At 33.6% G+C, this 26,690-nt stretch overlaps 1 protein-coding gene across 6 annotated transcripts in view; it reads left to right on the top strand.

Annotated features, from left to right (window-relative positions):
• The window catches only part of TMEM161B (transmembrane protein 161B), a 72,133-nt gene that overhangs the window by 30,078 nt on the left and 15,365 nt on the right, over nucleotides 1–26,690 (top strand). For 4 of the 6 annotated variants that reach the window (XM_042942976.1, XM_042942984.1, XM_042942967.1 and 1 more), the window contains exons 3-5: nucleotides 3,763–3,846; nucleotides 5,931–6,028; nucleotides 9,990–10,146. In XM_042942976.1, coding sequence (XP_042798910.1) covers nucleotides 3,763–3,846; nucleotides 5,931–6,028; nucleotides 9,990–10,146 — 339 coding nt within the window. Of the gene's footprint in view, nucleotides 1–1,011; nucleotides 1,077–3,762; nucleotides 3,847–5,930; nucleotides 6,029–9,989; nucleotides 10,147–26,690 lie in introns of those variants that run through there. The other 2 variants (XM_042942995.1, XM_042942986.1) reach the window with 2 other exon arrangements.

Genomic DNA, 26,690 nt, shown 5'->3' with positions numbered 1-26,690 from the left:
TCTGATGAATGGATGGATGGATGGATGGATGGATACATACATGATTAACAGACTAGAAGTGGCCCTAAGAGCACCCAGCAGCCTAAGGTTCCAGCTTTGAACAATAATTTTTACTGATGAAGATGACCCATTTGTCCAGTAAGAAGTATAATAAATGCAATCTATTCTAGAAAAATGGGTTCACAAAATGAGATTAAACAAGCTCGAGTATATTTAAAAAGAAAATGAGTCCTAGAAAATGTTAAGGATCTTAAAATATTTCATTATTATAGCATTCTAAAAGTAATTTAAGTTTTCCTATACTAAGAGTTCTTTTACAGATTAGTAATAATTAGCAATTATTCCTCAGTGCCAAACAACTAATTTCAGTCTTTATAAATGAGTTATTGCATAAGTGATCTTCTCAATGTTATGCACTCAATCTTTATCATTCATGGATTGTGTATTTGTTATTTGCTTACTTGCTGAAGTTCATTTGTAACCCCCCAAATTCATACTGGTGGTGCTTTCAAGATCATTCATAGACATATCCAGATTGGCAAAATATTTGAGTGGCCCAATGCCCACATTCCCAGCTGAGGCCTTGTTTCACTTTTCATATTATAAACAAGTGTGCTTTTTGTGGTCTGTTTAGTACCATGTTGTTCACATTTTAGCTTTAGCTTTTTGTTGATTTCACTATTTAAAATGGCCTCCAAACATGGTGTTGAGGGGTTGTCTAGTGTTTCGAGGCATAAGAGGGCTATGATGGGCCTTATGGAGAAAATGCATTAGAAATATTCACAGAACTCAGGAAAATACTATACTTATGATTATAGTTATTAAATAAGCTTTGTTCAGGTGTGAATTACAGTGCTATTGGCTGTGAATTTAATGTTAATGAATCAACAGTATATATTAAATAAGGTGTCTTTAAACTTAAACACACATAAAACAAGGTTTTGTATTTATTGGTTGATGAAAATGTTGTGACCAGAGGCTCGCAGGAACCTAACCCTGTATTTCCCCTAGGAGCAATGTTCAGTGTTCGCGGCGACTTTATAGAACATAACTACCGCGAATAACGAGAATCGACTGTAAGTTAAAATTCTGGACTTAAATCGAAATTTCAGGAAGTGCCTCCTCACCCATGTTAATTAGAGTTTAGTGACTTTTTGGTTGGGATATATTTTATTTTAAAACCTTTAAGGGGAGAACTGAATTAATTTTGGTTCAGTGATCCTTTTTGAGCACTTACTATATGCCAGTAACTGTACTAGTTTTGAAGTATACAATAACAAGTAAGTCTTAAAATCTTTACTCTAAGGATCTTTCAGTTAGGGGAGTATTTCATTTTAATCCAACTGGTCTGTTACCAACTGCAGTTTAATTTTGACACTACCTGGAGTTAATACAGACTCCATGGGTTAAAGACCAATTTCTCTGTAAGAATGCCTAGGTTTCCAGATGCCAGCTGCACGTTCTTGGAATCCTCAGGCCACCCGTATTTCTGTATACTGGCTACTGGCTACAGATTGGGGCATTTTTATGACCCCTCTCAGGTTCATTAATTTGCTAGAACAGTTAGAACTCAGGAAAGTGCTATACTTATGATTACAGTTTTATTATAGAGATGGTATAGGAGGAGATTTCGGAAGAAGTGCAGTTTGCATTCCCTCCCTGTGGAGTCAGGGCATGTCACCCTCCAAGCACATCATTGTGTTGACCAACCAGGATGCTCCTCTCACCTCCAGTGTCCAGAGGTGTTTTGGAATTCCATTTTACATAGGTATGACTTTAAATAATTGGCCACAGGCTTGAACTTAATCTCTAGTCCACTTCCCCTTCTTGTAGATCAGATGGCTGAGGATCCCCACTTTAATCATATAGTTGGTATTTCTGGTGACCAGTCACCATCCTGAGGCTATCTGGAGGTCCACCTGGAGTCCTCTAATTAACATACCAAAGATACTCCCTATCACTAAGGAAGTTCCAAAGAGTTTTGAAGCTCTTTGCCAAGAATGGGGGGCAATGACCAGATACATTCTTTTTTTACACCATAGGGCAACTTGCCTTATAAATAGTAAAAGGTAAACCAGAAGTTTGCCAGATAGGGGCATTGATATTTATAAGCAGATACAAGAATATATGCAGGAACATCAAGGGATGAAAGAATTTGTAGAGTAAAATGTCACTTAGTCTAGCTAGAATGTCATGTTCCAAGGGGGAGCTGTTGAAGGTGAGTCTGGTAAAGTAGATAGTAGTCAGATCATCAAAGTCTGTGGAAATAGGAGGTCACAAATCCTATGTGCATATGAGCCTTACAGTGTGTATTCTAACTTTAATGGAAAATTTCAAACATATACAAAGAGTAGACAGACTAATACAGTGAATATGTAATGATTTTTATGATCTCCTATGTACATATCACAATTAACAGCTGGTGGTTAACATGTTTCATCTGTTTTCCCCTTCATCTCTCCTCCCCCTAACATATTACTTTGTAGCAAATATTATTTCATTCATAGATATTTCTGTGTATATCTTTAAAGTATATAAGCTTTTAAAATAACTATAATCCTATCTTTACAGCTAAAAAAAATTTAACAGTAATTTCTTAATGTCATCAACTATCCAGTCATTATTCAAATTGCCAGTTTTGCAGTGTTTTTAAAAACAGCAAATCACTTGCTAACTTTTTAAATTGTGACATTTTACTTTAAAAATGTAGATTTTTTTGTAAGTGAAAAATTGGAAGGTTTAGCAATACTAGGTGTATGTTTCTCCTTTATAAAAACAGGGCCTTGATCAAAAGTCTTTGCCTAGCTGCCACTTAACTGTTTTACCTTGAGAAGACTCTTATAAAGGATTTAAACAGTCATTTACCTTAATAAGATTTGCATTATGGAAAGATAACTAAAGTTGGGATCAAAATGCACTGAGGAGAGTGTCCTGGCAAGACAAAGAGACCAGTTAGAGAGTGTTGCCAATAGAGCTAGAGAGGGACATGTGCTGAACTTAAAGTTCTTACAGGGAGCAGAGAAGTTAAAATTTTAAGAGTTAAAGAACAGAATTAATGATAATATGTGGTGAGGGCACATTGAAGATGAAACTAGAATATCAAATTTAAGTAGTGGGTAGGAAATTCAGGTGAGATAGGAAATTGAGAATGAACAGGTGGGTGCTTGGGAGGGAGTAAGTGATTTGTTTGGGTGTTCTAACTACATGGTGGAGGTGAATACACCCTGTTGTTGGTTAGTTAAACCCTAACTTAAAGGGTTTTGTAAGTACAACTTTTTACTCTAATTCTTCAACACATAAAGTTTCAGAATTCTCCAGGTAAAGGAGGGGAGGATAGGAAAGTAAAGACTACTTGTAATTTTGAGGACAAAGGATTCTTTTTAAGACAACTGTCAATTACTTCTATGTAAATGAGGGGTGGGTGGAAATTCTAATGTGCTCTTACCTGCAAAGTTCACTCCGTTTACTTTTAATAGTAAGCCTGTATAGCCTTAATATATATTAATACAATGTCAGTTTTAAGAAATATATCTACAAACAGCATTGCAGGGTCTGGCATCTAGTAAGTGCTTGGTAAGTGCTGGGTTTGAATCAAAACCCTTTTAAGGCTTAAGCAGTAGTATTTAATTCAGATGAGAGTTTTTCACCTGATAATTCCCTTCAGTGTCTTCACACGTAGGAAACTCAATAAATATTTGTACCATAAATGAATAATTCTGGTGATTTTAATTTCTTTATTTAAAAGGATTCTTTTTTTCTTAGTTTGAGATGGTATCAACATCCTACAGAAGAAGAATTAAGAATTCTTGCAGGGAAGCAGCAAAAAGGGAAAAGCAGAAAAGATAGGTAAGTTACATTGTTGAGTTTGTAAAGTGTTAATATTTGACACATTTGATATAAATATATTTTTTTACTTTGGTTAAATGAACATTTACTGCTTATGCCATGTGCAGTTAATACATTTGAGATCAAAATCCATGATCTAACATAATTTTAAATTACCCTTTAAAAAAACCCAATATGTAGTAATTTAATATATAAGCACAGAAGCGAATATTTTACTCAAGAATGGTTAACTTTATTCTTCTTTGTGTTTAAATTATGAAAACAGTACAGCCATCATATTAAAACTTGGTGGGGGTTGACTGGGGAGAAAACCATAGCCTGTGTCTTTACCCTATAACTCATTTACAGATACCTGTTGGTTTGTTTTTTTCCCCAGGTTTTGCTTTTATTCAGTATTAGTTTTTAAATAAAAGGGGTAGACAGTACAACTTCTTAGGTCCCATTCAGTTGCTGCATATTATATTAACATTTAAAGTTTATGAAGAAAACTGCCTGCTAATAAACCTCACTGAATGGACGACCAAACTTACTGTGAAATGGAAGGACCAAACTTAGTAATTTTCTAGGATCTCTCCAGCTTTAAAATTTTATATCTCTATTTAAATTGAATTCTCAAGAAAAGTACATGATAATTACCCTCTCTATATGGACCTTAGTGTCCTCAACTGAGGAGGATTTTAGGACCTGAAACTATGATTCTAATATATTACAGAATGTCATTGACAACAACTTGTCACCAAATTTCTCATGTGTATCATAAAAATTATATTAACCTGGGCTAATGCATTTGTAGGTGCTAGAGTTTTTTAAAGCATTAATGATTATTTGGCATGAAATTGAAAATTTTAAAAAGGACCTTTTTTTCTGATCTTACTGCCATTCTCTTTTGTGCTTATTACAAATACACCTTGAAGATCATTGAATATTTAAGTGTAAGCCCTCCTTCTCTTTATTATTATTCTGAAAAGGCTTGATTTATTGACATAATTAATATTTTTACTGAGGTTTTCCCACAATAATTGAAAAATGTGTCTTGGTATTGTAATTAATGCTATTGAAAATTTATTATTTTCTATATACATGTGATTGTCTTTAAAAATTAAATTTAGGAATGATCACATGTGTACCTGAAGAATTCTTTTATTTCTCCCATTTGTGATTCTCAGAGCAACTCCAGATTAGGTGTTCACATTATTGAATTTCTCATGCACATAAATCTTAGTATATTTCTTCAACTCTGACTTGTTTATAGCTACAGGTTTCTTTATGTGTAGACATGTATAATTTCAAAGAGAAATGCGTATTGTCTTCATTTGTTTTTACTCTTCTACCTAAAGAAATAGTTGAATAGTTTCAAAGTGAAATACAAGAAAAGATTCCAGTTTTTATGTGTCATGTCATAGTAGAGCTACTTTTGGGGCACCTGGGTGGCTCAGTCAGTTAAGCTTCCGACTTCAGCTGAGGTCAAGATCTCCTGGTTCATGAGTTCAAACCCCGTATTGGGCTCTGTGCTGACAGCTCAGAACCTGGAGCCTGCTTCAGATTCTGTGTCTCCCTCTCTCTCTGCCTCTCTCCTGCTTGTGCTCTGTCTCTCTCTCGAAAATAAATAACAAATGTTTAAAACAGAAGAAGAAAAAGAGCCACTTAACCTTATTTTAGGTTTTCTGAGATTTTCTTCCATTTGTTTAAATATTATGTGATAATGGTATTTCTTTAATTTTAGAATTGCTTTTACTCTTATACCTAAAGAAAGAGATGTTATATTGTCTTTAAATGTATAGAAGAGAGAATAAGAGAAATAGAGTGAAATGCTAAGCTAGCAATCAAGATTTTGTCACTAATTTAGTACCTCTTACCCCGGTAATCTGTATGATTCACGTAATAATTTACATCTACGTTTCGTAGTCCCCCACCCCTTTAAAAACTACTTTTGGGTATTCTACCTCCTTTTTTGATGAAATATTAGAAATTCTGCTTTTTTTTATACTGTGAAATTTAAAACCTCTTTTGTGATTAGTTGATACAAGCACTTGGATAACAGTGTAGGTAACTTGTTTTTTGTGTCACTTGTCTGATTTTTATAGGAAATATAATGGTCACATTGAAAGTAAGCCATTAACCATTCCAAAGGATATTGACCTCCATCTAGAAACAAAGTCAGTTACAGAAGTGGATACTTTAGGTAAGGGGAATCTTGGTAAAGTGTTTTGTAAATCTCATTTTATACTATGCTAGTGAAAGTGCTTCCATTTTATCTATTGTGGCTAGATTTTTTTGGTTAGTTTTTAATCATTAAGTCCATTTTACAGAATACGAAATCTTTTTCAGAACTTAGAAGCTCAAAATGACTTCATTTAAATTCCTTTGTCTATTCACCTAACTTGTACTAAGAATTATTTTTCCCATTTTTCAGAAGAGGCTGACTTACATGTTTGTTATGCAGTTTCTGTTTTATGTCGAGATCACAGTCAGTTTTCGTTATTTTGAATTCTAGACTTCTTACCATATGTGCCATTCTGCTCCTTTTATGATATGGCTTACAGAAATGCATTTGTGTGTTTGTATTTAATTACCTGTAGTAGAATGATTCCGCTTTATGCTCATGTTTAGTAGAAAGGAAAGTGGTTTTAGAATAACAAAGTGGAGAGCACCTGGGTGGCTCAGTTGGTTAAGCATCCGACTTTGGCTCAGGTCATGAATGATCTCATCGGTTGTGGATTTGAGCCCTGCGTCAGGCTCTGTGCTGACAGCTCAGAGCTTGGAACCTGCTTCAGATTCTGTGCCTCCCTTTCTCTCTGTGCCCCTCCCCTGCTTGTGCTCTGTTTCTCAAAAATAAGTAATGTTAAAACATTGGATTAGGAATCAAAAAACTTGAATTCAATATTTGCTTTTACCCACTGTGTATCTCTAATAAGTCATTTGGTTTTTTTTTTCCTGTATATCAGTGTTTATAATTGCATAATAACTATGATGATTTTAAATTTAAAGTGAAATTTATGTGAAATTATTTGAATCGTATAAGAGAATGATATCTAAGGTGAAACTGTATTAAACACTGATTTTCAAATGGGGCTGTACATCAGAATCATTTGAACAGCTCTTAAAAATAAAGATTCTTGGGGCGCCTGGGTGGCTCAGTCGGTTGAGCTTCCGACTTCGGCTCAGGTCATGATCTCACGGTCTGTGGGTTCGAGCCCCGCATTGGGCTCTGTGTTGATAGCTCAGAGCCTGGAGCCTGCTTCAGACTCTGTGTCTCCCTCTCTCTCTGACCCTCCCCCGTTCGTGCTCTGTCTCTCTCAGTCTCAAAAATAAACAAACATTAAAAAAATAAATTAAAAAAAAAATAAAATAAAGATTCTTCATATCTACCTCCGGAGATCCAGTAAATCTAGAGTGAGTTCTGGGAATTGAATTTGTATTTGTTAAAATGCTCTTAGTGACTCTTATTTTTGACCAGTTTTGAGAACTAATGGTTTACATGATAAGTGAGGGATAAAAATAACATATTAAAAGGAATAATTTTGGTAATGTATAAATCATAACCACCCCAGAAAAGCCTTAAGAGATTCATGTAGCATCTCATATAGAATTATTTATTGATACAGAATGACTTCAAGATATTTGAAAGTTGATTCTATATTTACAAATATTTTACATACATATACATATATATATATATATACATATACATATATATATATATATACACATATATATATATATATATGTATATGTATATATATATATATATATATATATACACACACCTGGGAAGAGTGTCCTAGAACCCAAAAAATGTCCGTGAGGAACGGTATAAATCAGTTGTCATACTGGTTTTCGACTGGTTATGTCATCCACTTTTTTTCTTTTTAATTATTTTTCATGCAAAATTTAAAACATTTAAAAGCACTTTGACTTTTTGATTGGTTGTCACATTTCTTTTACTAATTTTATATGTGTGCTTGTATAAAATGTTCACAGATGTGTAAATACAAGAATATATATATATATATATATTTATTTATTTATACATTCTCCCTGATTTCTAGTACATATTTTTGTAATTTTTACTAATAACTAATATTAAATGAGTAATTATCAACTTACTAACTTTAATAATAGCTTCAACTGAGTACTTGTCAGGCATTGTTGTAAGTGCTTTCCTTGTATTAACATTCTTGTAATTCTATAGGGTATGTAACGATTATCAACCTTTTTTTGGAGGGAGGGGCAAGGACTCGAACTCAATTAAATAATTTGGCCAGGGTTACACACCAAATGTGGTAGAGACAGTCAATGAGAACTAGGCTATTTTAACGAACTTACAAAGATTTAAATTATGTCTTTAGAACATAGCTTATTCAATATTTTGTTTCATTTGTACAGTTTTGAAACTAACTGCGAATGGTATTAGTTTTAACAAGTGGTCACATAATTTCAAGAGCAAAATAATGGAGAGAGATTTTACTTATGTTTATATTTACGTAATCATTTGTGAATGCATGCTGTGTATGTGTGTTTAGGTAAAAGTAGAGAATTTTCTGCCTGTATTTAAGGTATAGTCACAAGCTTAACACAAACCACTAGGCTTGATGAACTATAAATTTTCTTTTGATTCTAATAGCCTATTAAAAGACACATATGTATATTATTGAATACAAAACAAATATAATACTTGGGTTAAATATGTAGCCACGCATGTGTATAATTTGTACTTTTTTTTTGAATGTATATATTATTGGTATCCCAATAAGTATCCTGAATGTCTGTCTCAATTTGTATTAGCTCTATTACAAGAACCTCTTAAAGCGTATAAGAGTATTTGAAAAGTCACTTGGCTGTTTGCTGTGAGAGTTCTCTGGAGGAAGCTTCTGTGAATGTGAGCGGGCATGTGTGGAACACTTACTTCACCTGTTATTAATAAAAATTGAAAGCCTTTAAATAAATGGATATTTGTCTATCTGTTCTACCCATTTCCCTGTCCTCCTTCTGGAAGGTTATTCAAAAGGATGATTGTAGTGGGGAAGAGAGGTGGCTAGAGGGTAAGAATCCCTCAACTGCTTGAGGGTAAATCAGACTGTTGTTCCTAGGCTATTACATCTTTCACACACAAAAAAGCTAACACACCCATAATAACTTGAAGCAAATAAAAATTGACCCAGTCGTAGAAGGATTTGGAATTTTTGCTATCTCACAGAGATGTAAGTCTGGTTGGTTTGTTTTGATATTGTAAATAAGTCTTACTTTGAGTCTGGTATTTTATTTTCAAAATACTTTTTCTGTGAGTGCGTGATTTTAAAATATCCTCAGATACTACAGTTTATAACTAAAATTTTTCTAAAGCAGCGTAGATCGTTTTATTATGTGCCAGTGGGAACGTAGGAATTGATGTTTATGTATATGATTTATTTGCACATTTTCAGGAGGTCTTCTACAAAATGATGTTGATATTTTGGACTCTACTCTGGCAGAAGTAAACAAGAATATCTGAGATGAAAAAGATAAAATCATTTATTATCAGAGAATGCTAATTTTAATGTAAACCCTTTGTTGAAGGGGTATGGTGTTATGGAAAATTGACAGGCATTTCATCAGCTTTTCTTGCAGGAGCACAGGAGGGAATAAAAAGTATATTTGTTATTTCAATCTGTAGTAACTCACAAAATTATTAATCCGCCTTTAGTACAGTTAATAACTGTAACAAAGTTTACCTCTTCCTTCATAGAAATGAAAAATGTATGTAAGTCTGTAGGACTGTATACCAAGTTAAATCCTGAAGTTAAAGTATCATCCTTGAGATTCTTTAAAAAAAAAAAAAAGCTTTTTAATTTCTGTAAAAAACAGCTACTCCGCTAAGAAAATACCAGCTCATTTTGCAATCATGTTTTTAACAGTTTAAATCATTTTTGATAATCATTTTAGGTTTTAAAAATTGTTTAATTTATGAGGTATTAAAATATAATTTTGGATGTCAGCATTCTTGATCTGTTTTCTGCATTTTTAGATTCTCCTATTTGCAAACCTTAACATTGCATATCAACAGATTGAGTAAAGTTTAGCATGATTAAAGTTATTATAGATAAATCCTCCTGAGCTACTTACGAAAGTTTAAGTAAACTTTTTTTTTAACTTTTATTTTTCAGCATTGCATTACTTTCCAGAATACCAGTGGCTGGTGGACTTCACAGTAGCTGCTACACTTGTGTATCTAGTAACTGAAGTCTACTACAACTTTATGAAGCCCACACAGGAAATGAATATCAGCTTAGTCTGGTGCCTGCTTGTTTTATCTTTTGCAATGTATCCTTCAAAACATCACTAATATTAACTTATATATTTGTTCGTCTTGTGCAGCTAACACAATTAGACCTCATCTCTAATTTGAAAAAACTTTTAGATTATTAGAGAATTTTTCTTTGTTGAAATCCTCTATATTTAATAGAAAAAATTTTCCAAAGTAGAGGTAGTTTAAAAAGTGAAATATAAGAAAAGATGCCAGTACCTTTCCTTTGCTTTCTCATGTGAATCTTAGGGCACAGAGGAGCCACTTTACCCTGTTTTAGATATTCTGATATTTTCTTCCATATGTTTAAATATTATGGGATAATGGTGTTTTTCTAATTTTAGATTATTGTATCATTCTCCCCCTTCCTTCTCCCAAAACAGTAAGGAAATAACTGTTCCATCAAATCAGTAGTCAGTTTTAATGATGCCCCTGAAAATATTATTTATAGGGGTGCCTGGGTGGCTCAGTTGGTTAAACCTCTCTTAATTTCAGCTCAGGTCATGATCTCACAGTTAGTTTATGGGTTTGAGCCCCACATCGGGCCCCGCGCTGATGGCATAGAGCCTACTTGGGATTCTTTTTCTCCCTTTGTCTCTCTGCCCTCACGTGCATGTGTTCTCTCTCTTTCAAAAACAAATAAGTTTTTTTTTTAATACTATTACAGCAAAGCATTATAGTGTCTTATTACCTTCCTTGAACAATTTTTTTATTCTCATTACATAGAAGCTAAGTTTTTTTTACAAAATTCTAAAATTTGGTAGTTCAAATAAGTCATTTCTATTTTGTTTTCCCATGTAAGTATCTTTCTGGAGCTCTCAATTCTGTAAACTGACTGCATAGCTGTTAACCTGGGATTTTCTTCATTGACTTTCTAAGAATTCCCTGTGCCTGTTTTTGGATCACATCATCTGCCCTTCCTTGGCTTACTGTTTTGCCAGTATAATGTCCTTGATTATAATGTCCTTTTGCCTCCTATAATGTCCTTGAAAGGGGTGCTACATTTTTTTATTGATATAATCTTGCATGCCTGAAATTATTTTTTCCTCATACTTAGTTGATGGTTTGACTCTGTACAAATTCTAATTGTTGAGAAACTGGATGTCTTCTTGCTCTTGGAATATGCCTCCCTTTCCCATTGCATACACCCTCCAGATGCTTTTTCTCTTTTGGTATTATGAAGTTTTCATCGCTGATTGGGTTAAGTTCTTGGTTTAGCTTTTATATCTGGGAAGTCATCCTTTATTATTGGGCAATTTTTTCCCCTTTTATTAAAATTAAATATTTTCTCCTCCATTTCTACCTCTCCAGAGATAATTTCTTCCAGCTCCTTTCTGTTTGAGGTTTCCTACCATATTTCCATGTGCATACAAAGCTACTGCTTGTTTTTAGTTTTAGGCTATAACTGTTACTATTACCATTTCATTCTGGAAATGAGGACTTGGCACATTTGTCATCTATTACTGAACATTTCCCATTCACCTCATCTTCTAGAGATAGTAATGTCATTTTTTAGAGGAATATTTAATGTTTATGTTGTAATTATATAAATACTATTCACAGATAAATATTTGCCTTAATTTTTCATTTGCATTTTTTTTTTTTTTTTTTTTTTTTTTTTTTTAATACATGATCTTAATTCAACCTAAAACTCTTCTGGTTGTATAAATCTCTCAATATATCAGATATATCAGGTAGTATGTTAGTTTCATCTTTGAGAAGGTTCTTGTGGAGTCCTTGGACCCAGTTTCAATTGGTTAATCTTTCCACTTGATGCACAGCTATCCTATTGGGATCACCAGTTTTCACTATCTTAGGGATTGTCTTTATTTCTCTTGACTTGGAGCTATTTTTCCTATATTCCATGTCTTTTCCTTGGTTTACTTTCTCATTTGGGTGGAGCATATGCTCTAGTATTAAGAAAGGTTGCATGAGAAGTGCATTTTTTGTGATCTTGCATTCCTGAAAATATTTTATTCTGGCTGAAAATTACTTGATCTGTTGATTGAGAACAGAATTCCGGGTTTAAAGTTATTCTTTTGGTAATTTTGAAGGCATTGTTTTATTGTCTTCCTTTTCATTCTTTTAATGAATTCTAGTTGCCATTCCAGTTTCTGATTTTTTGTATATTCTCTTTTTTTCTCTGGAATTTTTACCATCTTTTCTTTGGCTACGTAAGGTGTTGAAATTTTATGGTGATGTACCCTTTTGTGAATCTGTTTTCATCCATTTTGCTGAGACTTTACTCTCTGGAAATGCATGTTCTTAACTTCTAGAATATTTTTTTGAATTATTTTATTTGTGATTTTCTTTTCTCCATTTTCATTGTTTCTGGAATGTTTATTGTTCAGATACTGGATCTCTTAGACTGGCTAAGATTCTCTTCTTTCTCTCATATGTGTTCATATTTTGATAGTTTTTAATTTTGTGGGAGGTTTTTCTCAATATTCCCAACCCTTTGAGTCTCTGTTTCTAATTTCTGCTGCAATTTTTAAATTTTTTTTTAATGTTTATTCATTTTTGAAAGAGAGACACAGCATGAGCATGGGAGGGGCAGACACAGAATCTGAAGCAGGCTCCAGGCTCCAAGCTGTCAGCACAGAGCCTGATGCAGGGCTCGAACTCAAAAACCGTGAGATCATGACCTGGGCCAAAGTTGGCTGCTTAACTGACTGAGCCACCCAGGTGCCCCACTGCTGTAATTTTTAATTACTTTCAAGAGCTCTTCTTCTTTTGTTTTCCCGTCCCACCTTAAGGAAATCTGCTTGCTTTAGATTAGGTTATCTTCTTGTGTCTATTTGAGATGTTGATTTTGTTCAGAGTTGTCTCTCTGCCAAGTATGATTTTTGTTGTAGGTTGCTTTTGTTTGCTTGGTTTGGTTGTAGTCTTTTATGTTAAGGGCTTTTCTTAGCTCTGGTGATTGTTTTTGCCTGTGTGAAGTCTAAGCCACTAAAAAGCTGAGTGAAAGTTTTAAGCAGATGGTGAGGCAAGTTGTTGAAACATCTAGATGGGCCAGGGATCATCTTTTTTACCCTCTCCAAAGCATAAATCTCCAGACCTCTTTGAGGTGGGGGCAGTTTTAAAGTGCTGCTTTTTAGTAGTGCTTCTTTTTACTAGTCCTTCTTTTTAATATCTCCTGCCACCCCTAATAAGCACATTTGCACTTTAGCCCATTGTAGAGAATTACATGGCATCTGACCACTTCTTATCCTACCTGGGAGCTCTGCAGTAACATCAGGTTTTATCTTAGCTTTCCATTTGAGTTTCCTCATGCTGTTTAGTCAGTTACCATTTACCTGCCTGCTTTCTGGCTTCTGGAGTTTTACTGCTTTTATTCTTCTCATTCATTGTATTTATGTACCCCAAAACAAGTTTCCTTTATACTGTCATTTTGGTGGAGGTTAGGGAGAGACCAAAAGTCAGTGGAAATGCTCAATCTGTTATTTTTATCCACAAGTTTTATATTGACTGTTTAATAAGATTCTGTTTTTTGTCTTCTTTTTCAGGGACTCTTGGTAATGGCATATTCTTCCTTTGAATGGTTCTTTAATATATCTCCCTTTTTCCACTTATTCTATACTATTTTCTTAATTTTTCTCTTAATTTTCTCTTTTAACCCTTTTGTTGAATTTTTTATATCAACTTTTTAAAAACATTTATCTATTTTTGGGAGAGATGGGGAGAGAGGGAGACAAGAATCCCAAGCAGGCTCCATGCTGTCAGTGCGTAGCCCAACTCACGGCTCCATCCCATGAACCCTGAGATGATGACCTGAGCTGAAACCAAGAGTCAGCCGCTTAACTGACTGAGCCACCTGGGCACTCCCTTGTTATTTTGTTGTTGTTGTTGTTGTTGTTGTTGTTTTAATTTTAAAAACTTGGAATGTTCTCATAGCATTCTTGTGTCATGGATACATAATATCTTTATATTTCTAAGGATATTACTATCTTTTAATTTTTAATTTGCACCTTGTATTGTTTATTTTCTGAGTATCCCTCCCCTTTTGCTTTAATCATTGTCATGTTCGAGATTGTTCTTAAATGTTTCATGTCCTTTGATTTTCTGTTTATATTTAATAAGGAAGAATTTAAAAGTTAGAAGTTTTGTGCAAGTGGTTGCAACTTGTTGATTGGTGGCCTTTTTTGTGCATGATTAAGTGGGGACTTTATATTATCCTGGGGGAGACCTCTTAATATTATTGTCTGCAGATTGTTTGGGTCTGTCATTTTCTCCAACAAGAGTTGTCCATTTTCTCATCTTTGGGGTATAAGTGTAACAGCCAGTGTTACAGATACCGTTTGGGGAAGAAAACTCAGAGACTCAGCATTCAGTGTATAGGCATTAATTTAAATGCATGCCTGTGTCCCCCTTGTGCCCCTTGTTTTCAGGTCTTCATTGCCACCCTAAGTTTTGCATAAATATTCCCAAGCCCAGTCTTTTCTGGTTTTAACATTTTCTCATAGTATTTCTTCTAAGGTTCTGCCAGAGTTAAGGGACGACCATCACCTAATCTGTATGCTTAGGCAAGAGAAGTTGTAAGAAGTCTAATTATTGCTAACACAGACATACAGCCTATCCTGTTTGCATTAATTCTGTAACCCTGCCTTCAAAGGTGCCCACTTACCTCTAATTCCTGACTTTTCCAGAAGCTTTTTATGAATGAGCTGGCTTTCTTTTTGCTGGATTTTTTTCCCTCTGTAGACCCAGTGTAACAGAGAAAGCTGAAACCTAAATCGGTTTTTGCTTGTCCCATCTACTTAGATGGTCTTCCAACTTTTGTTGATAATTCTTTTCTAGAAACTGTCATCTCTTCCTATTTTTTGTTTCTTATGGCTTTTAGTTTCTTTCCTATATGGTTTATTTAGTCAAATTTTGGAAGTAAGAATAAGTGCATGTTCTACATCTTCTATATTCAGCTAGAGACTGCTGAACTATCTTTTAATACTATAAGTGGATACTATTTTAAATATATGATATGACTTGGCATTCAACACCAGTATGTTCTTTGTTGACTCTTCTGGATTGAGTTAGGTATAACGTAGACCAGAAGAGCCAGAACAAAATCTTAAGAGTTGACATCTTTACCAGGTATATATTCTGTTGGATAGAAATACTGATCATGTGTGTCAGTTGAGAAACATCCCCAGATGTCTAGTGCTATACTCATTTCAACAGGAGATTAAGTTGAAGCATTTAGAATATTACTATTTAATTCTATAGTATTAAATATGTGAAAGTACTATGCAGTCAGAATAAAGACCCATCTCTAGACATCAGGTTATATAAACACCAAAAATATCTTAACTTGGAAATTAGCACTAGCTCCCATGTTACTTTTTTCATACTTGAGTTCTCATGTTCTCTGAAATATCGCTTTTTTTGGAGTATGCTCGTCTTCATTTTCTTCATGGTTGATAGCATGATGTCAGATAACGTTTGTGATATTTATGTTGAAATGCATAAATAGTGCATTGATAACCAGTTTGATTTAATGTGATACAACCCTTAGTACCTATTTACCAGAGAAATTAGAAAAATGTACCTCTTAAGAGCTACTCAGACTATTGTTTATGTGAATAAATTTCATCTTTCATTTCACTCAGTAATGCCTAATAATGTGAGAGCAAAGGTCCCACACAGTCTTCAGCACTGAACTGGCTCTGCTTAGTTTTGAGTAGTGCACTCGTGAAATGCACCAAACAATAGCATCTCTGCGGGAATCTAGTAGCTGGCTGTCCCCACCATCCTAGAGAAGACAGGAAGTGGTGAAGGGCTTTAGAATCCAAGCTATTTTCTGCCAACTTTGACCCTTCACAAAAGGGACAGGGAAGAAGGAAAGTAGAATTGTGTATATGTTGAGGTATGTGATTTTCCTTCAAACTTGCATCGTGTGAGAAAATGATCAACTGCCTTCAGTAGTATGCAGGAAACCAGAATTTTAATGTCATATCCAGATTAGCACTAGGGAGGAGTCTGTTTATAGCCTATCTTTTATCTTAGTTATAACATATCTGGTATGCCTTTCACATCGTATGCACAGAGTATAACTGCTGTGACCTCTGTTTGGCTTCTCTTTATTTTCTTATTGTATGTGCCTACTTATTAGTCAAACACATGTCTCCATTGATTACATAGGACAATAGCTCCACTTAATTCCAGAGTCATACACACATCAGTTAATTCAGAAATTCTCTGCAGTTGTTACTGATAAAATGTCCTTTGTTAAAGTGGTCCCAAATTTAGACACGTATAATAACTTAAATAATTGGTTCATTTAAAAGCAAGGAAGAAAACTGTTTTATTTCTGCGGTCATTTTGTTTTTGTCTCCCCATGAGTTTTGCTTTACATACTTGTAGGGCAACAATTAGAACTTCTTCAGAATCTTGGAAGTTCTGAAAGCATAGGAATGAGTTTTTTAAACTTGTGACACTAAAATCTTGAACTGCTACCTAAAACTAGGCTGTCTTTTATCATCAGCTCTACTTGCTATGTTTCAGCAGAGTTGTACATGCATCTCAGCTGTCACACCTTCCAGTCTCACTCCTAAACACAAACTAACTCTCAGCTTTTCTCCCTTGCCCATTTGTCATTGTAACCACCTTATTTGGTCAAGTGTGTGTGTTCCAGTTCCATTTATGCTGAGTTACATGGTGTGGGGAAGGTAAAAGGTAAAGAAAGCCTTACAGTGAGGATGGAACAGTTGTGTTAATTGTCTTTCCTGCATGATGGTCCATGAAGGCTTAGAGTCACTGGAGAAATGTCTACTGATTTTATAATATGAAGTATATCATTTTTATTTATGAGTAAAGGAAGACAGAAAGGTAAAAATGATGCTTTCAAAAAATCCAATAGTCCTTGGGTGGAAGTAAAACTTTTAAAAATTAAAACTCTACTATCTATGGATTTTTTTTTTTCAAAGAATCTTTCCTTATGAATAAGCTGTATCACGGAGTAATATTGAGTCAATTACGTGAATTTGAGTGAGAAGAAAGCTATTCTACAAAGAATGATAAAGCTTCTCAGTAGTCCTATTATATTTGGTTAAAGGACTGGATCATTAGTCACATTTCCACACTGCTTGTATTTTACAATGTGGATGGTTTAAGGTACAAAACCCTATTATGTATGTTTTTAAGGCTGTGTTTTAAATTTTTAATTTGCCTTGGTTGCCAGCCATGCAAATTTTACACAACGACAAAAGTTGGGGATGGTTTAAATTGAAATAAATTCTAAGGTTTTCTGTGTTAAATATTTCAGTTTTTTTTGTGTAGATTTGTAAATTAAATGTTTGTAAATTGAATGCTGCACTTGTTTGCTATAGGAAATAGACAGCTATAGCAAATTATCACAACTTGTCACCTTTTCTAAATTCCTTAAGGATTCTAAATTGCTGTATTCTTACTTTACAAAATGTTCTGTTTTATATTAACAAGAGAAATGAAGCACTAAACCCTAAAGTGAACTGCATAAGCTATCACGTCTCCTAGTGAGAAAGGGACAGAGTAAAAGCTTTTGAATCTAAGCCAAAGTACTTGTTTGAAAATTTGTACATAGCATGGTGTGTCAAAGATGGTTTTATAAACTCTTAAAGGTCTTCTGTGATACCAATGTTGCCAAATTTTTTACCTTTCAGGTTGGAAACCTAGAGCTACATAGAGAACTTACTTTGAGAGATAAAATCAGTATTTCTGATTTATTAATTTATAATTGAGATTTTTTTTCCCCCTTTTAGCTAGGAAGTGAGAATTTTTCTCCTACACCTAAAAATTTAAGGATAGTCTTCATTGTTCTGCTATATTTTTTTGCTTGCTTTTGTTTTGAAATAAAACCTGTGTTTTATGCTTTCAGAAATCCATGACCATTATTTCCTTCCACAATTTGGCTAGGTTGAGGCTGTGTCTGTAAGCTTTTGTGGGACAGATTTTAAACATGCAAAAGTTTTTGCTTAAATCTGAGAGAAATTTAGGTTCTGTTTCTTTTCTCTTTAAAATAAAGTAATTGAAACTTCTTCTCCTAGAAAATAGGAAAAACTTCTTTAAATTATCCAAGTTGGTTGTTTTGTTTTTTAAGTTGGAAGACAGGATCAATTCTTTTTAAAAGGATTTTACTGGATAGGTCATTAAGGATTAATGTACTTGTTAGTTTTCATTGTACACACTGTAGCAGAATCTTGGTATAGTTTTTAGGTTTCTTTGCAGTGAGAATGCAAAATATAATGTGTTTTGAGTATTTTGGTTGCTTTTTATATAAAAATAGGTGTTAAGAGGTTTAGCCCTTTGAATAGAAAAAAACTTTATTGTTAGTGGTCACCAAAACAAGACCATATCTTTCACAGAGTAGAGAGCTTTCACTTTAGATGAAAATGACTTACTTGAGTGGAAACATGATTTTAAAAAGATAACCATAAATTTTGGGAAAAATTTTTTGAGAATCCTCTGTTATTAGGATAGTATCCATTATATTTGTTTATTGGCAACAAAATACTTACTCTCAGAATATGATCTCTTTCTATTTCCTTCTCAAAAAAAAACATTGATAAATATCTTTGAATAATTTCAAGATGTTAGGATGTAGAAGACATTTTCTTAATAGGAGAATTGGGTCTTTAAAACAATGTAAGTACAAACTAAACTGAAACAGTGTCTCCATAAGTATATGTTCTTTAAGTTGTTATCCGAGATCTGAGAGAAATTTGCCATCTTAGATCTAAAAATTAAGCTTTCTCATTATTTAAAAGCTCTTTTCTCTGGCTCAAAGATAAATATATTTAAAATGTTTCCTACTGATTGAATCTTTCCACTTGTCCTTGATTTTTCTTTCCTGTTGTAACTTTTATATTTGCATCTATAATGGCCTAATTCCGGTTGCAAAAAATGTTGATATTGAATTAGAACTTTAAAAATGTCAGCCATGTGGCAGAAAAAAATTTATCCCACCCCTACTGTTTTTCTTTAGCTCAAAGGTTGAAATTTTATGATCTAAAATAAATTAGCCCTTAAAGTATGTGATCCATTCAGCTAAGAACTGAAGGTTAAAAGGGAAAAGAAAAAAAATTATTAAAAGAAAAATTTTGAAAATGACCATTTGCATCAGTAGTTTTGCATATACAATTTTGAATATTTACTAATATAATATTCACTGTGAAAGTCTAATTAACAGTTATCTATGAAAATAATAAAGGTAGCAGGAAGAACTTATAGAGAAAGCATTTGACCATTATTTTCATTAAATCGTAAATCAGGAACTGTCTTGTCTTTTACATAGTGTTTTTTGTTATGCATGTCTATAAATACAGAAGCTTAATTTTTTTGGTCTAATGTTATTTACATTATCAGGTTGTATTTATTTATGAAAGGACAAAAGTAAGTATATCTTACTTATTTGGAAATTGTGGAAGAAAGAACAGACTTAAAGTCTGTTTTAGAGAAATTTCATTTTTAAATTATTTAAATTTAAGTTATTTTACATATAAGAAATTTTATTTTGAAAGTCATTCAGATACTTGAAAGTATTTCAGTGGGAGGGAGGGCAGGGGGGGAGGGAGGGCAGGGGGGGTGATGGGTATTGAGGAGGGCACCTTTTGGGATGAGCACTGGGTGTTGTATGGAAACCAATTTGACAGTAAATTTCATATATTAAAAAATAAAAAAATTAAAAAAAAAAAAAAAAAAAAAAAAAAAGAAAGTATTTCAGGTGTGGTTTATTATTTGTTTTTTTATATGAGTAATTTATGTTTAATAAGCATATTCATGAGATTGGAGCATAAAAGGATTTTTCCATATTTCAAAATAATTTGTTACATAGGTATTAGAGAAATTTGATAAGTAGCTCAATAAGAAACTTTGTTACTATCTCAGCTAGTACAGAACGTTTCTGTAAGTGATCTCAAAGTTACCAAAGTTGTCAGTGAGGAAATCTAAATGGGGTACCATGGTGTAATTATTTCTGTTTTAAAAAAAAAAAAAAAAAAAAAGCCAGATTTATATTCTCTTACATCAAATGCTAACAAAAGTCTCTCTCCTTCTCAGGAAGTTTTTTAGTCTATTATCATATACTACTCTTCGGTCTTATTATATATTAACTGAATAAAATACACATTGCTCTAAAAGTTTGGTAAAACAAGCAGTTGAGTTTTGAGTTGAAACATGGTGAAGATTCTACAAAATATAATCCCAGGGTAGATGTCAGTTGGTTCAGCAATAAACTGGCCAGGAATAAACCGTTAGGCACTGGGGTTATTGCTGGAAAATACACAGATTTTTTTATTTTGGAGAAAGAATAGAGCTCTTGGAAAAATGCCTGTTTAGTTCTTTATAAAACAGGTTAAATATTTGTTCTGTTCTGGGTGGTTTATACATCAGGTCTTTGTCAGTGGATGGATGATTAGATTGTTTTGAAATCATAAGGATTTATGATGATACTGTTCCACAGCATTGAAACATTTCTAACAGTTGGTTAGTATTAATTACCATTAACATTTCGGTATATTTTAATAGGATGTGGAAAAAATTTCAGTGCACGTGATTTAAAAGGTAGTAAAACATATACATGTGCTTTACACTGTGAATTCATAAGTAGTTTTGGTTCTGTTAAACTCCAGGACACAATGTACTGTTTTCTGGAGTTGAGGGGTATGTTGTAGACTTTATTAAAATCTAGATTGAATTTTTTAAAATGTTAACTTTTATCAAATAATATGTACACATAGGTTATGTAGACAAAAGTTCTTAATGCGTTAAAAACCAAGAATCCCCTTCTTGACCCTCCTTGCCACTTCTCATGTTTTTAGCTGATTATTTTGGTTTTCAAAAATCTTTGTATTTCTAAATATAATGCTTACACTATTAATTCAGTTCTGATAGGTGAGGATTTTTTTTCTTAAATTATGCCATCCTCTGTGCTTCTTCCTCTCTTTTATGTTCTTAGTTTAATTATTTTATAATTTTACTGAAAATTGTCAATATTCAATGATAATTAAACCTATATAAATATTATTCATATGTGAGCATTATAAGGTACTATAGCTTCTATAATTTTTTCATTTTTAAATATTTATTTTTTCCTTGTATTTATTATTAATTCCATTACCTTTCCTCAAGGTTGCTTATAACTTCTTTAGTTGTGTCCTGTCCCCATGTCCCCCTCACTCCCCTTCCTCACTGGTCCCTGTGGAGATGCTCTTCCTGGAGACCCTCCATTCTCTAGCTTTTATCTGGAAGGGTTGCCCTTCAGGCCTGCTAGATAATCATCCTTTTGTTGTTATCTAGGAATTCTTTTTGCCTTTTTCCCAAGTTTCATTTCCCATTTCCAGAACTCACCATTTTTCTCTTTTTTGGTTTGTTCATATATTTTGCTGGAGCTTTCTGCCAAAGTGTGCATGCAGAGTAACTAGTTTTAGACTGCTGTCTTATCTGTACTCTCATTAACCTGGATATAGAATTCCACGTCATCAGTATTTTCCTTCATAATTCCGAAGACATCACACCCAATGTCAGACTTTGCTGTTAAGGAGTACAGTGTCATGATGTGTAATCTTTTTCATATGATTTGTTTTTCTTTATTTTTCTTTTCAGGAAGTTTTACAGTTTTCATTTGTCTTGTTTTTGAAGATTTGTGATCTTGTAGTACCATGTTGGAAATCTTTATTTCATTCTTTGTGCTGGGCTTTTGGTGGGCTATTTTAATTTGGAAGCTTCGAGTTTGGAAATTTATTTTATGATGCCTTTGATAACTTCTTCCCTTTTGTAATCCCCCCACCCCCTGTTCTCTTTCTGTCTCTTTTGTTAGTCAGATATTGTACCCCCTAGATTGATTCTCTTATTTTGTTACCCTTTACTGCTTGACGGAACTTTTCTTCAACTTTATCTTTTAAACCTATTTTTTAAAATGGATTTTGCCTGTCCTATTTGACTTTTTTCTGAGCTTATTTTTGATACCTAACCATGCCTTCATAGCATCCTGCTCTTGTTCCCAAGATGTATTGATCTTTGTTTAGCCTTATGAAATACAGGTATATCTCATGTATAGATATCTTTGTATAAAAACGTGTGTATCTATTTGTATATATATAATTTTTTTTTTATTCAGGTGGTATCATCTTTCTTTTCTCCAACAAGTTATTTTCCCCTTTGCTCATTTTTTCTCTTTTATGTAAGATGCTACGCTCTAATGCAAGGATTGATAAACTGACTTGCGTCCGGTTTTTGTATAGCTCTTGAGTGTGGGTTTCAACATTTTTAAAAGGTTGTTTAAAAAAAAATTAAGAAGCATACAGAGGAATATGGTACAGAGACTGTTGATGGCCCACAAAGCCTAAAATATTTACTGTCTGTTCCTTAACAGAAAAAGTTTTCTGATCCCTGCTCTAATGTCTGGAGATTCCTGGCTTTCCTTTTATTTTCGAGAGTCAGGCACTTTAAGCAAATTGGAAACTATATGTAAGTAGGGCTTGATTAGCTTCACTGGAGATTATAGCTTGGTAATTCTGAAGCTAGTTTTGTTACAGGTAGATCATAAGGTCATTTTCTATTGGTCTTTTGGACCTTTTGATTTCTCTAGGAGAGTCTGATCTCCTTGCCTGAGTATATGAGCCTGTTGCACATGTTTTGAAGGTGAGAAAACCTTTGAGTAGGTTTTCATTTATTCTAATTTCAATACAGTTGCCTTAATCTAAATTCTGTACTTCAATTTTAATTTTTTAACTTAATTTAATTTTTTAATGTATTTTGAGAGAGTGGGAGAGAACACCAGTGTGACCAGGAGAGGGGCAGAGAGAGTGGGAGAGAGAGAATCCGAATAGCTACCAGAGAGAATCTCTGATAGTACATAGCCCAGAGTGGGACTCAATCCCGGGAACCCTGGGATCATGACCTGAGAGCCAAAATCAAGAGTCGGACACTTAACTGACTAAACCACCCAGGTGCCCATAAATTTTGTACTTCAGATTCACTTTCTTCAGAGGCTAAATCTTCATTTTCTGCTGGAATCAGAGTGAAGTTTGTTACTTGGCTGCACAAGGGGTGGAGAGTTGGGCATCCATTTTCTACTTATACAGAGGTCAACTCATACCTATGTTTTCAGCCTGACACAACACTGTTGTGTTTTATAGAGAATTGTACCTTCTAGATTAGCTTTTCATGGAAAAGCTTAAAAGATTTAAACGTAATTGGAATTGTATCTGAAGTAAAAATAACTTAATTTTTTATTATTATATAATCTATTTGTCCTAGTATACATTCCCATACTACTTTTTTGGTATTGGAAGTTTAGTATTTTATTTCATTATATAGAAAACAAGTTATTGCCAAGAACTACAAATAAATCTGTAATATTCAAAATAGCCCTCTGAGGTGGTAAAGGTATTAGTTGCGTTTTACAAGTGAAGAGACATTGGAGGCACAGAGAAATTATACATGGATGATCACATAATAGCAGTAGAACCAAGATTCATTCAGGCAATCTAGATCTAGAGAATGCTTTCTTTCCATTTGTGTTACACTGTAGTTCAAGATAGCACATGATATACATAGCAAATGAATTACAGTAGTGAGCGCTTTGAGTTCAGAAAATGATGAGAATGGTCTCGGCTGGAAGATTAATGGTAAGCTTCATAAAGCATATGGAGCTTGAGTTGAGTCTTTGACTAGGTAGAGGGAGGGGAATAAGGTAGTTCAGGTAGTGGGTTATGATTTACGACAATATAGCTGTGAAATTTAGGAGATGGTAAATACAGCATTCTGATTTAAGTGGAAGCTTGAACATACGGGTATAGCCAGATCATAATACATTTCAGAATACTCTGGATATTTTACACTGGGTTATGGGAACATTTCTAATCTGGGACTCAATGGATACATGGTTTTAAGATTCATCCTAGTATTCAATTTGAATTGAGGATGCAGAAATTATAACATTTTAGGTGCTTGTGGTTAAATGGATTAAAGTAGTAGTGATATAAAAAAGATTATGCCTCATGCCTGGATTAGATTGCCTCTGATTTTTTTTTTTTCTTTCCTTTAGTGTTGACATATTTTGTAATTTAATTATTCTTTGGTAACAGAGTTTTGCGGTGGGTGTAAATCTATGAGAAATTTCATTTTGGTCATTTGATACCAATTGGCTAAAATGTTGTTTTCTTCTTCATTGTAAAAGGAGTTGGAAATTATCTCCAGATTCTTGTATCCATTTTCAGTAAAAATGAAGCAGTGTTTTTCCAGCCTGGGCTTAGGTCCCTCAGGCAATGGGAGAGATCATAGCTAGTTCTCAAAAGCAGTTCAGTTGTGATTGCAGGGGGTGGGGGTGTATTTTCTTTTTTAATCTTACTCCTCTTTCCTTTTTCTCCCCCAACGTGTAAGCTCTTATTATTATGCCAAGGAAGAGATAGACCTGTAGTGTTTGATACTAGTAAAATGAACCACCAGCTTTGTTTGTTTTATTTTTAAGTAATGGAGAAGAGTTAAATGAGTAAGGAACACAGATTCAGAATATCCTAGAGGGAAAAATTTGAGCATCTGTGTTCTAGAATTTCACCATCACTCTTAAGCAGTGTTTTGTGTTTCACTCCTTAAAAGCTGAAAGTTAAGGGGAAGTTTAAAAGACTTGTAAAGTTGTTCCTAACTTGCTTTCTTGGTGCTCAGAGATAGATTCTCTACTTCATTATAAGACACACTACCATTTACATGGCGAAAAGCTTCAGTAGTCCTATTTATTTGAAAAATCAGATTTTTGTTGTTGTTGTTATTTGCTTTCGTAAATTTCACAGTTAACCTGGCTTCAGCTCTTACTGAAGTGATGGATATCACTTAATCATAGATATAATGAGGTTATGCCCTTAAAATTGCATAATTTAAAAAAATAATGGTATAATAGAATGTTACATGTATAATACTTTGTTTTCTTCTCTGAGAAGTTAGGGAGTTTTAAGCAGAGAAGTCTTAACTTTGTATTTTTTAGTAATTGAACCACTAAAAAATAAATCATAATGTAAATTTAAATTACAGTGTGTTTACTTTGGTTAATTAGAAAACTATCCCACAAGGTAGTTTAGATTAATGCTTTGTAACTTTTTTTCTGCATGCACACACAGCTGGCTCCTCTCAGAAGCATCTTTCATTGCAAACAATGTGTTTTCACCAGGTTAATGGAAGAAGTTTGCACTGATGGCGTTGCAGACCTTGCCTTTATTTCTGCTCACTGGAGACTCTTGATTACTGTCAGGGTCCTGTCTTGGGTATATAATCTTACTATTTTTTTTCCCCTTGGAAAGACTTTTATTTTAAGCAACTATGGACTACCAGTGTTTGTCTTTGATGTGAGAGCATTATAGAAATGGAGAAAAAAATAGTGGTAAGATATATGTAGTGATTAAGTTGTAGAAAAGTTAAAAATAATTCACATTACATCTTAAAATGATGTGGAACCTAAATGTGCTTTGTTAAACCCTCGTTAGTCATTTTAATTGAAATTGACATCCTATCAATTTGACAGTCCTACTTAAGCTGACTATTATTACAAAGTCGTGCCAACTTCTGCAAGGATGCAGTATACTCTTATTGTTTATAAATGATTTAGTAGCTTTTAGTAGCCAATATAGAAAGAGGATTGACAAATATGTTTAGGGAAAATTTGTACAGTAATGTTAGCTGATTTTAGAAAGAATTATGAAGGAATAGCACATGGAATATCAGAAAATACTGCATTGCAGAATAACAAGTGCAAAGTAAATATCACTCTTGAAATTCTTACTCTAATTTGCAGAGATTATTGGTTTTGCCGATTTATAAGACTTGAAGGTTTATAAAAATAATTTAGCTTCCCCTTTCTCCCTTATGCTCAATATCATAGAAAACTGATACCTATTCTTGCATGGGTTAGCTTTTTTCTTCAGTAGAGTTTCAGATTTCTCTATATTTCTATAACCAGAGTACTACAAACTTAAATTGAGCAAGATAATTTTCTGTTAGGGTGCTGAATATTTGCTGTGGGTAATAATTATAAACTAATGGCGTTTGCTTGTTTATTAGTCTTATTTTTTTACACTAAAGAAGTAATTTGTTCAAATACCTAACCAAGTATATGTTTAACCTGAGTTACAGTGGATATCAGAAGACATTTAGAATGCCTGATAAATGTCTTCAGAAGGTGTATGCTAAAGTTCTATAATTGTATTCTGGTTATATGTATCCTAAAGCAGGTATTCATTATAGCAAACATGAAAACATGCAGAGGTGTTTTTAATAAAAAAGTTTAGAGATTATCATCGAGCTTTCCATTACCTGGTTTTGTCTGGTCTTTAGAAGCAAATCAGGTGCTTTATTTATAGAATGTAGCATTGTAAATAATATAGTCTATGAAGAAATAGGTTAAAAAGTTGAAATTAATTTCTAGTACAGCACTTTGTAGGTAGTCAGTACCCAACTTAACATGTAGATTGTATTCTTAAATGTTTAGGCGCCTGGGTGGCTCAGTCTATTGAGTATCTGACTTCAGCTGAGATCATGATCTCATGGTTCTTGGGTTTGAGCCCTGCATCTGGCTCTCTGCTGTCAGTGCAGAGCCCAC

Source organism: Panthera leo, chromosome A1 (genome assembly GCF_018350215.1).
Source record: "Panthera leo isolate Ple1 chromosome A1, P.leo_Ple1_pat1.1, whole genome shotgun sequence".
NCBI lineage: Eukaryota > Metazoa > Chordata > Mammalia > Carnivora > Felidae > Panthera > Panthera leo.
Note: the sequence above shows the minus strand (reverse complement) of the source record. Positions and strands in the feature narration are given on the sequence as shown.